We start from the raw sequence: 12,500 nt of genomic DNA on the forward strand, positions 1-12,500 counted from the left end.
TAATGAAGTTGACGCCACCGAGGTCTTTGTTATAGTTTATTGCCATCCGCGTTTATGAGTAATTCTCACTAAACTGTATTAACCAATCTATAAACGTTTAAGGATACACGTAGATAGCGTGCGATTGGCTTAGAAACTCACAACATTGCCATCCGGAAGTATAACGGACCAACACACAAAACTGCGTGTAACCTTGAACGTTTATAGTCTGGTTAATACAGTTTAGTGGGAATTCCTCATAATCGTGGATGGCAAAAAAAAAAAAAAAAAAAAAAAACAAAAAAAATAATAATAACGAAAACCTGAGTGACGTCAACTTCGTTCTATCTATATCTGTAATGGTAAAGTGCACAAGGGCATTATAATTTTTTAAAATCTTGAGCAACCATAAAGCGCAATATCCACTAAATGTGCTCAAAGCAAAGCGCTTTACATTAAAACGAAGTGTTTTAGCACTACAAACATAGAACATTGGATAAACAGATAAACAACAGTGGATTAAAAAGAAAAAAGATGAACTTTTATTTTCCATCTCAGTGTATAAATAAACATTTATTGCAATCCTGAAATAATTTGTTAATTCCAAATGTGAAATGGGATGTCAATGAATTTTGTGACCCGTCGTCTCATAACGGTATTGTGTCGGGATTAACAGGCCATTTAAAAGTAAATAAATAAAAACAAAAACAAAAAACAACAACAACAAAAAAAAATTGAGCTTATACAAATACGTATATAGCGCAATATCAACTCAATGGGCTCAAATCGCTTTACAAGTGGTCCCGACCAACAGCAGCACGTACCATATAGAACGATGAGGCGATAGTTCACTTTTTTTCTGACAGAGACAATGCTGTTGACCCAGTTGCTCATATTACACCTGAGTATTGTGAGAGAATGTGAGCAAAGAGCCAAGGTCTCAACTATGCGCCGAGCGAGGCTCGAACCCTTCCGATCCGAAAGCGAGCGTCATACCACTAGTCCACATAGCCGCTGTTACAGAATATGTTTTGTTTCTGTTTAGAATCAAAAGGAAAAATATATGAACTTTGACTTTTGTTAAATGTAAGAAATGGAATAGTTTTTACGTCATAACGTACATAATTCAACCCCAATTGTCATCTGTGTAGGTATAAATATCAAGTGTTAATTATTATTATTATTATTATTATTATTATATATTTATTATTATTATTATTATTATTTATTATTATTATTATTATTATTTTATTATTATTATTATTATTTATTTTAATTATTATTGTTATTATTATTGTATTATTATTGTATTATTATTATTATTATTATTATTATTATTATTATTATTATTATTATTATTATTATTATTAATAATAATAATAATAATAAACACTTGGTATAAAAAACATTAGGACATTAAATGTAAGCTTTAATTTTGTTAAACGAAACCAATATTGTGGGAGTTTTGGGCTTCCATTCATCGCGTTTTTGTTGATAAAGAGGAAACCCGAAACGTTCAAATTATATGTTTTTATTTATTAAATAAAAGCTTCCATCCAATTTCCTATTGTTGTTTAATTCTTCGAGCTTCAAGAGGCAACATGTTCCTATCTGAAGTTCAGATGTTCACGATCGGCGGATCAATCCTCTGAAGTCTACATACGAGCTTTGCTGCGCACCATGTTTGATTTAATTTTGAGCGGATCAGACCTCTGAGATGACATCAAAGATCTGATTCGCCCAAAATAAAATAAAACATGGTGCGCAAAGTTCGTATGTAGACTTCAGATTTTCGATCCGACAATTGTGAAAATCGTTACTTCAGAGGTTTGATCCGCCGACCATCGAGTTTTATTGTGTATGTACATTCAATATCCAGGACATCAAACTGTTTTGAGACGCTGGGTCACTTCTAATATCATGTTTTATGCTGAAATGCTGCAAAGTAAGAATAATGATAACGATAAAGAATATCAAAATATATTCTGTAACAGAAGAGCTCCAAATAAATGTTAATAATATTATTATTGTTTTACCGGAAATAATTTGTATAGACGTTCCATGAAAGCTGGTCTTTAGAGCCATCAGGCCAATAGACCGGGAGATTGAATAACCTACTTTACGTAAAGTTAAACCAACATGTAGCAAATGCTTGCCACCTTTTGGATAGGACGATAGTCTGTAATAAAGTACCACCGTAAATCTAAAGTACCCATTTACTTCGAAGTAGAAAAAGGGACCGGTAACTCTCCATTTTGTTTATGAGTCGAGAATTCTAGCAATTGAAATATCGTGATACCAAAGTACATTCGCTGATAATAGTCCAAATTTTACGTTATGATCATGTCGCAAGTCTTTCTTATAAGAATACAATATCTTTTCCCTGTTTCTTCTCTCATAGAAATATATAACGACAGTCAAATGAAAGGAAAGCTTCAATGTAATCAACGAAGTCAGACAATGTGGACGTTTCGGGGTTCCCCTTTGTGAACAAAACTTGATGAATGAAACACTAGGAACGGATGAGAGATGAGAGAATGGTGTTGTTAAGAGGAACAAATATGGGGAAAATATGGTAAGGAGAAGTACCAGTTGAAAACAGAGAATAAAAAGTCATGGGGCCAGTGCCAAACAGAGGATCCAATTGACACTCTCCGCCTGGCCGAGAGAGAGAGAGAGAGAGAGAGAGAGAGAGAGAGAGAGAGAGAGAGAGAGAGGACAGCGAACGGTCGCATGACCGACTGAGCCATCCCCCCACACTGGATTGCTCAGTCGGTTGTGCGACCATTCGCGTTCTTCTCTCTCTCTCTCTCTCTCTCTCTCTCTCTCTCTCTCTCTCTCTCTCTCCCTCTCTCTCTCTCTCTCTCTCTCTCTCGGCCAGGCGGAGATCATTTTGATAGATCTAACATACATTGCCAAAACGCTTTCTTAAAACTCTAACAAGAAAGTTAGGAAGTGTAAGACTTATTTTTGTACAAGTTTGGCTGTTATTTTAAGTCGTCGAGTTAATATAATAAATATAATGTAAGTGTTTTCTGGAAAAAATAAATACAAGCTTAATCTCTGTATGATAAAGATATGAAAAAGTGTGAATGAAACAGTGCCAGACAAAGCAAGAAAGAAATAGGACGAGAAAGAAAAATATGAGGCTGGCTGAGAAAACCCGGGAAGATGCGGCAAGTTTCAACTTGAGATATGAACCCAAATCGAAGATAACGTGTTTCCCATAGCAACTAATTTTATTCAGTAAAAAAAAAATAAATCATAACTTGGGTTCTAATAGACATAGAAAGAACATTTAAAGTGGTAAATTACCAGATGTGTGCTACACCAATGCATATATAACTCAATTTATGAAATTTGCGCATCTTTCCGGGTTTTCTTAGCCAGCCACACAAATCCTCCGGAAACTGCCATGCCCAATCTGTCTCGACTGTCGAAGCAGGTTGATTTTTGTGTGATGGTATTATTTTTCTTGTATTATTTTCTTGCTTTGTCTGGCGCTGTTTCATAAACACTTTTTCTGATCTTTAACTTACGTCAGTGCCCACTCCCAAATTTTGTCTCAGCTATATGACATATATTATGATTCCTTGGCACTAATTATTAATAGCTAAGAAGTTATTTGTTTCATTGATGTGTATGCCGATCACTGAGTATGTATGGGTTACCCGTAATAAAATCGTCAATTGCCCCCCCCCCCCCCCCCCTTCTCTCTCAGTTTTGAGAGAGGAGAGGTATGAGTGGCCATTGCAATATCGATTTTAGAATGATAATAAGAAAATCGTAAACAAATGAAGTATTAGCAGCATCAGTAGTAGTAGTAGTAGTAGTAGTAGTAGTAGTAGTAGTAGTAGTAGTAGAAGTAATAGTAGTATATAGTTGTAATGTTGGAATATTAGAAGTATTGACCCTGTTGTGTGGTTATGCTTATTGCAATTTTAAGTAGCATGCCTGAGTTTAAAAAAATGTAATGTCATGGTAATTTTAAAAAACAACATCAAATTTCATCATTGTCATCATCATCATCATCATCATCATCATCATCATCATCATCATCATATCCATCATCACCATGACCCTTCTCCTACTCCTCCATCAGCTCTCCTTGCTTCTGTTCCTCCCTCCCTTTCTCCTCCTCCTACACCTCCTCCTCATCTGCCTTCTCCTGCTATACCTCCTCCTTATCATCATCATCATCATCATCATCATCATCATCATCATCATCATCATCATCATCATCATCATCATCATCATCATCATCATCATCATCGTCTTCACAATCAACAACCCTATCGACGTCACATGAAACGTATTCTCATCTTTTCATAAAAACAAGGCTTTACCCTTAACCCAACAATGCACTTTGTATCTGCGTCCGCCGTCGCCATGGTTACTTAACCATGACGTCAACAAATAAAGGGAACTCACTCCGACATCTCCAAATCACGAGACAAATGTCCAGAGTTAAATATATAGTTTTGAGCAGCCCTAATAACAACAGAAAATGTTCATACTGAATGCTCCTCCATCCCTTCCTCCCTCCCTTTCTCCTCCTCCTCACCATCTGCCTTTCTTTTGTTATTCCTTCTCCTTATCAACATTATCATCGTCTTCATAATCACCAACCCTATCGTCATATGAAACGTATAACAACAAGGCTTTACCCTTAAATCAACAATGCACGTTATAACTGCGTTCGCCGTCGCCATGGTGACTTCACCATGACGTCAACAAATAAAGGGAACTCACTCCGACATCTCCAAATCACCGAGACAAATGTCCAGAGTTAAATATATAGTTTTGAGCAGCCCTAATACCAAAAGAAAATGTTCATACTGGATGCTCCTTCCTCTCTCCCTTTCTCCTCCTCCTCATCATCTGCCTTTCTTCTGTTTTTCCTCCTTCTTATCATCATTATCATCATCTTTATAACCACCAACCCTATCGACGTCATATGAAACGTATAATAAGGCTTTACCCTTAAACCAACAATGCACTTTGTATCTGCGTCCGCCGTCGCCATGGTGCTTTAACCATGACGTCAACAAATAAAGGGAACTCACTCCGACATCTCCAAATCACGAGACAAAATTCCGGAGTTAAATTATAATATAATATTATTGTTTTGAGCAGCCCCAATAACAACAGAAACTTTTCACACTGGCTGATGGACAGGATCCTGACGACAAAGACTTTCCCTTTCTGATTCTTTACTTGTGAAGATCAGATTGTTTCTCACCGGTGTCCTTTGCAAGGGGGACGACTGCGTTACTGTAGAGTTTTGAAGGGGTTCCATCGCGTTCTCACTCTGCTTCGCGGGGGTTTTCGACTGACTAAATAAGTTTCGAATTGTTCTCAGGCTTTTCCCGAATCTTTTCTTGTCCTTCACCGAGGAGTCGTCTTGCTGTCGAGTGTTCTGTTATTGGGCTTGTCTGTGATCTGGTTTATGTAGAAATAGTTAAAAAAAAAAACATACGATAAGACCATTGTTATATCCGGATGAATCGGAACCTAAAGACTGAATTAAAAAAACAAACTTGAGCATTTATATAGCGGATAGCGCAATATCCACTAAACGTATTCAAAGTGCATTACAAGGGGACCCTGACCAACAGCAACAAGTAACATGTATAACGAGACATAACGCCTGTTAGGCGATATTACATGTTTTCCAACAGGGACAAAGCTGTTAACGACCAGTTACTCATTTTACACCTGCGTTCGGTGAGAGAATGTGAGTAAAGAGCCTTTTCCAAGGACTCAACTATGCGCCGAGCGAGGTTCGAACTCAGACCTTCCGATCCGAAGCGAGTGTCATACCACTGAACGACAATTTAGAATCTAATGATAAGAGATTTTTAAAAAACTGAGATTTTTGTAAACAAAACAAAAAAACAAAACAAAATTCCCTTGATTCATCACATATTTGAAATTTAACTTAAGGGTCTATTCCAGGGAAGACTGGAATAACCCAAGTGCTAGCAGCAGTGCAGCGCCGCAAACTGAGCTAGGGCGAGGTGACTTGCTCAAGGGCACACAACTCAGCGGGTATGGGAGCTCAGTACTTTTCGGGTACGAAGCAAAGACCGTACAGCTGACTCACGTTGCATTTATTTTCTAACAACAAGAGATGAAGTGAGTAGGAAAGTACCAGAAGACAATAGAGAATAAAAAAATTTCGCGGCATTGACGGAAATGTGAACCCGCGACTTTACTGGTACGACAACTCCGCCTGGCCGGTGAGAGCGTGACTCTACCGTATGAGCTATCCACGATCACTACCATAAGGAATAACGGTTAACTCCATGTTTCATAATTGTGACCATAAATTCATTTTCAAGCACCAAGTCAGAGCTACCGATGATTTCGACAAGATTTCGACCTTTTAATAATAATAATAATACTTTATTGCATCCCAAAAAGGAAATTTTTTTGTACAGACGTGTTATAATTTACACAATAAGATAAAAATACAATGGAAATAGGATGTATATATATTTTTTTAAAAAGGAGCAGCTCTATAACCAGAGCTGCACTTTATAATATGAATAATTTCAACACTGTATAAAAGTTAAAACTGTCACTATAAATTGAAAATTGAAAAGATTGCAAAACAAATAAATTAATAAATTAATATTTATATTTTTTAAAAGTAAAAATGAGAAATTATTATATAAAATGATTATTGCTTGTTGTTATAAAGCCTAATACTGGACGGCAGAAAAGATTTTCGGTGTCTCTCTGTTTTCGTTGAAATAGAGAAAGGGCGACCACTTCTTTCTGACATAATAACTGATGGTCTTAGTGGATGATACTGGTCATTTAATATTTTAGTTATTTTATTTATACAAAATTTCTCGTATAAAAGATCTACATCGTCAACATCATTTATATAGCGTTTAATGGATTTTTTAATATTTGAATTTATTTTGTTCCTTTCCACTGCTAAGCAATTGCCTCCCCAAGCTGTTATACAAAATGACAAAACACTTTCAATTACTGCTCTATAAAATAATGTGCAGAGGGTTTTATCTATTCTAAACTGAGAGAGTTTTGATAAAAATATGTACGTCTGCACATCTTATGCCTAATTATTTTCAAGTGTTCATCCCACTTGAGCCTGTCATCAATCGTTACACCAAGGTATTTGTAGTGAAGAACTCGCTGGACGAATTGGTCCTTTAATTTTAACGGTTCTATCGGTTCCTTCACTCTCCTAAAGTCAATCACTAGCTCCTTTGTCTTGCTTATGTTAAGCTCTAGGTGGTGGGCATCACACCAAGACACAAATCTATCAATTTCTTGCCTATAAGCCACTTCGTTGCCATTTGTTATGAGGCCTTGAAGAGCGGTGTCATCTGCAAACTTTATTAAAGGTACACTCAGGTTTTGACTTCTACAGTCATTCGTGTATATTGTGAATAATACAGGGGACAATACACAACATTGAGGAGCACCAGTATTTGTAGTTATACAGGAAGATTTGTTTTGTCCTAATTGAACATATTGTGCTCTCTCCGTAAGAAATTCGAGCACCCAAGCAATTATATACTTGTTTAAATTCAGACTAGTCAATTTTTGAACAACCGAGGTTGCATTGTATTGAACGCTGAAGAAAAATCTGCAAAAAGCAATCTGCAATAGCTCCTAGCGTGATCTAGATGCCTGTAGATGTTGTTTGTAAACAGCAAAATGGCATCCTCTACGCCACGTCCTGGTTTGTAAGCAAATTGATGACTATCACTCAATGGCATAAACTGATTCCTAATTTTAACAAGAACAAGTTTTTCTAAAGATTTCATGACTATTGAAGTCAGTGCAACAGGTCTGAGATCGTTCATAGTTTCAAGTTTTTCTTTTTTTGGAACAGGAATAATTTTTGAAGTTTTCCAAATTTCAGGGATCGAAACGCATTGGAGGACCAGTTAAAAATATGTGTATAAATGGGGGAAAGCTGATGGGCACATTCTTTTAATAATTTTCCTTTCAATCCATTCGGCACAGCAGCCTTCCTCTCGTTTAGTTTCTAAAATACGAATCTCGTTTCTTCTTCACTGACCTCAATAGTCATTTCATCTTCCAAAGCCCTGTCTAATTTATGTTTTTCATTTTCAATATCAAATTTGTTTGCTGTGTCGAAACGTGAATAAAATTTATTTAGAGTTTCAATTTCGATGTCTTCTGATATAATCGTGGGCTTTGGATTATAGTTAACAGCGGTTTTAAGCCCCCGCCACGTGTCCCGTATATCCCCAGAAGAAAAGCATTTTTCAATTTTATTTTTGTACTTGTCTCTACAACTAGATATTACTCTCTTTATCTCTTTTTGTTTTGTTTTCAGATCTTTTTTGTTTCCACTAGTAAAGAGAGTTTTCTTTTGGTTCAATAAAAGTTTTAGATCTTTTGTTATCCAAGGCTTGTTGTTAGGATAATATTTTATTTCTTTTTTACAAGACACTAGCTGTTCACAGAATTTTAAATACTCACTCACACAGTCATTCAGCTCATCCACACTATCACATGATTCGATAAAAACATTCCAGTCAGTGCATTCAAAACAACCACGCAAATCTTCACACACACTTCCGTTCCAGATCTGTACACTTTTCTTTACTGGTTTTACACGTTTAAAAACAGGGCGGTAGGTGGGGAGTAGCAAGAGCATGCAGTGGTCAGATAAACCTAATGGGGCACGGGGTAAACATTTATAACTATTTTTAATATTACACAGGAATAAATCTAATGTTTTTTTGTCCCTTGTCTCGCATCCACGTATTGATGAAGTCCCGGGAGAGTAAAATCGTTACATTGGTTAAAATCGCCAGTGACCATCAATACGGCATCGGGTGACTTAATTTGAATATCCTGTATTTCTTTCCTCAAAATATTTTTCGCTGTGGTGATGTCTGATGATGGTGGAATGTAGACGTTGATGATGATGACATGAGTGTATTCCCGGGGTAGATAATATGGTCGTGACGAAACAGTAATAAATTCAATATAATCGTCACAATACATTTTTTTTATCTGACAGTTATTGGGGTGGCACCATTTGTTGTTAATATATGTGCACACCCCACCCCCAGTTCGTTTATTTACATTAGCACGGAACCAAGCGTCTGGCTGTAAAAATGAAACAATAAGCCAAATTTTAATATCACAAACAAAATGATACCAGATCTAATTGGATTCAATAGTCTGATGTCATGTCGCCCAGCAACGGCGGCCATCGTGGTTCTAAACAAAGAAAATCTGTACTTTTTATTCTTCATGCTGGCTAGAACTTTTCATTTGTCTTGTGATCAGAATGTGTAAAAGTCAATACATGATCAGATTTATGTTTTTTCCCCTCTTGATACGCTTTTATCCTCGTCGGAGAAATATTTCGTAAGGGCGTCCGCCATTGTTCCGATAGTTTAGAGCCAGTTACTAAGTTACCATGCGTCATTACGAGGGAAGTGACGTTACGACTGTTGAAGTGTATTGTGACCATAATATCATTTTCAAGCACCAAGTCAGAGCTACCGATGATTTCGACAAGATGCGACCTTTTATGCGCACGGAACCAATCGCCTGGCCGTAAAAATGAAACAATGAGCCAAATCTTAATATCACAAACAGAATAATATCAAATCCAATAAATGGTACCGTCACTGTCTCAATTGACTCAAATATGTAGGCGATAAAACAAGTCAACCAATATTTAGTGCTTATCATAATATCACCAGCTGTATGACTAAAGACTTCGGATTAATAAAGCTGGTTTATCTTCGATACAATACACTTCAACAGTCGTAACGTCACTTCCCTCGTAATGACGCATGGTAACTTAGTAACTGGCTCTAAACTATCGGAACAATGGCGGACGCCCTTATGAAATATTTCTCTGACGAGCATAAAAGCGTATCCAGAGGGAAAAAACCCCATTACAAATCTAATCATGTTTTGAATTTTACACATTCTGATCACAAGACATGTGAAAGTTCTAGCCAGCTTGAAGCGTATTCTCAAACACCCTTTGGATGCTTCATCTTGCCGCTCGTCTAGGCAACGGGATCTTATGGTGCCGTTGCGAAAGGGCATCATTTTCTATTTTTTTTTAAAAATGCATTTTATCTGATTATGGGATGTCAAAACATACTTGGTGTTTTTTTTCAAGGCCATTTGTGACCCTTCGTCTCAAAACGGTATTATGTCGGGATGGACCAGATGCTAAAAAGTCAAATTATAGTTAAACCGGTCAAAAATTATGAAACGTTGGTATTTAGCACATTAAAATATGATATTCATTCTCCTCTATAAAGCATATAAACTCAACTTAAACATGATAGTTCTTGCTACAAATTCCATTTTCAGCATCTTAATCATCCCGACTTAATACCGTTTTGAGACGAGAGGTCACATTTTGGCATTTCTCCATGACTCTGGCAACCCTGTCTACGCCGCCGCGATGTAGATCAAAATAATACCATATTATAGCCCTAGCTGTCATCAACAAAAACTCCCAGGAATTCTCAAACACCCCTTTGGATGTTTTGTCTTTTGACTCGTCTAGGCAACGGGATCTAATGGTGCCGTTGCGAAAGGGCATCAGTTTCTATTTTTTTAAATGCATTTTATCTGAACATGGGATGTCTAAACATACTGGGTATTTTTTCAAGACCATTTTGGCATTTCTTCGTGACTTGTTTGGCAGTTTATGCAAAATAAAAATAATCTGGCAACACCTGATTTATATCAAAATAATATAATAGTAGCCCTAGCTGTCATCAACAAAAACTCCCGGATAATTCTCAAACAGCCCATGGACTCGTCTAGGTAACGGGATCTAATGGTGCCGTTGCGAAAGGGCATCATTTTCTATTTTTTTAAAATGCATTTTATCTGAACATGGGATGTCTAAACATACTTGGTATTTTTTCAAGGCCATTTTGGCATTTCTCCATGGCTCTGGCAACCCTGTCTACGCCGCGATGTATATCAAAATAATAGTATATTATATTATAGCCCTAGCTGTCATCAACAAAAACTCCCAGAAATTCTCAAACACCCCTTTTGGATGTTTTATCTTGTCAATCGTGTTGACTTCCCTTATCAATCCAACCTCCCATCCCTACAATACATTACAGCCGTTTGTCCGATAAGAGAAACACACACACACACACATACAAACACACACACACACACAAAAGCGGTGTTAATTAAGGACATGGTCATATTTCATAAACCCGACAATGCTAAAGGGACTCTGATAAAAACACGTATTAAAAATTTTGGCCATAAAACTCGACCTTCAAATATCGATCGATTAAAATGACCCTCCTCTTGGAAAAAAACTCTCAAAATTGGGAATTCCGGCGGAAGTCCCAGGTTTGAGAGTTTTTGCCAAGAGGAGGGTCATTTTAATCGATCGATATTTGGAGGACAAGTTTTCTGGCCAAAATTGTAAATACTTGTTTTGTTTTGTTTTCAGAATACAGCAGGCAATTCCAAGTGTGCGTGTTATTAACATGCATGGACACGATAACTCGTCAATAGATCTCCATTACGACCAGAAATCGTGGACATATGGCACTTGTGTGCCAGGATTTTATAGCCCTGGTCAATGAATGGTACCCATTTCACTTGGAGAATAGAAGAATGGCTGCTGTTATCTCCCCTGACAAAATGTATTTATTTTGTTTTGACCAAATACGTCTATTAATTCAAATATTATTGATCGGTAAATTAAGGTTAACCTAACTCGCCCAAAAGTCTCAATTTGGAATTCTTTATCGTCCCAAGTTGGTGAATGGTTGACAAGTCTGGGATTCATTTAGGTATAAAAATATAAAAAAATTACAATTTTGCCCTTCCGCCACGACATCATAAGATATCTTCGCCTAGACATTCCACAAAGGAATATAGATGTTTCATCAAACAAGATGTCTGATGTCAACAGAGGAATCATCCAACTTGTTCAAGTCAGCAAATTGGGGGGTGAATAATATTCCCCAATGAAAAACTTAAAACAAAACGAAAGTGCCTGAAGCGGCGCTCGAGCTCGGGACCTTCCGGGTCACAGAGCAATGCCTTATCCACTTGGTCACTTCGCCCCCCTTTAGTATATTTATTCTTTTAAAATGGTCAAAATTGTTCTTTACGGCGCATGTTAAATATTTGCCAATGAGCACAGAATTACTGGCAAATCTAAAACTTATCAAAATATTTTTTACATATCGATATACAGGCAACGTCCAAACCCTTTTTTCAAATAAGGGTAATTCTAGCATCTGTTGACTCAAATGATTCTTTAGAAAATCTGCTAGAGCATAATGGTCAGTCCTTGATTGGACGTTGGTAATCGCCATCTGGCCAGATCCGTTTGAGCGCACCTACAGACTTTATTTCCGGATCGATTTATTTCGATCTATGTTAATTTCAACAACACAGTACGTAGTATAATAATTGAAATAGATGAGTGCCTGTATGTTGTAGTCTTTATTTTCTCGAAAATATCGCGGGCTCTCCGCTAGTAG

The 12,500-nt window shown here is 36.9% G+C and overlaps 1 protein-coding gene across 1 annotated transcript in view; it reads right to left on the bottom strand.

The window, feature by feature from the left end:
- Positions 1-2,802: 2,802 nt before the first annotated feature.
- LOC144963274 (prostaglandin E2 receptor EP4 subtype-like) overlaps positions 2,803-12,500 on the bottom strand; it is a gene marked incomplete at its 5' end in the record, with an annotated part of 30,019 nt that continues 20,321 nt past the window's right edge. Inside the window, 1 exon segment of the mRNA XM_078897151.1 lies at positions 2,803-5,421. Within this exon segment, the coding sequence (XP_078753277.1) occupies positions 5,316-5,421 (106 nt within the window). The 3' untranslated portion in view covers positions 2,803-5,315.

This window comes from Berghia stephanieae, chromosome 1, assembly GCF_034508935.2.
Source record: "Berghia stephanieae isolate SIO BIC M18660-M18661 chromosome 1, UCSD_Bste_1.3, whole genome shotgun sequence".
Taxonomy (NCBI): Eukaryota; Metazoa; Mollusca; class Gastropoda; order Nudibranchia; family Aeolidiidae; genus Berghia; species Berghia stephanieae.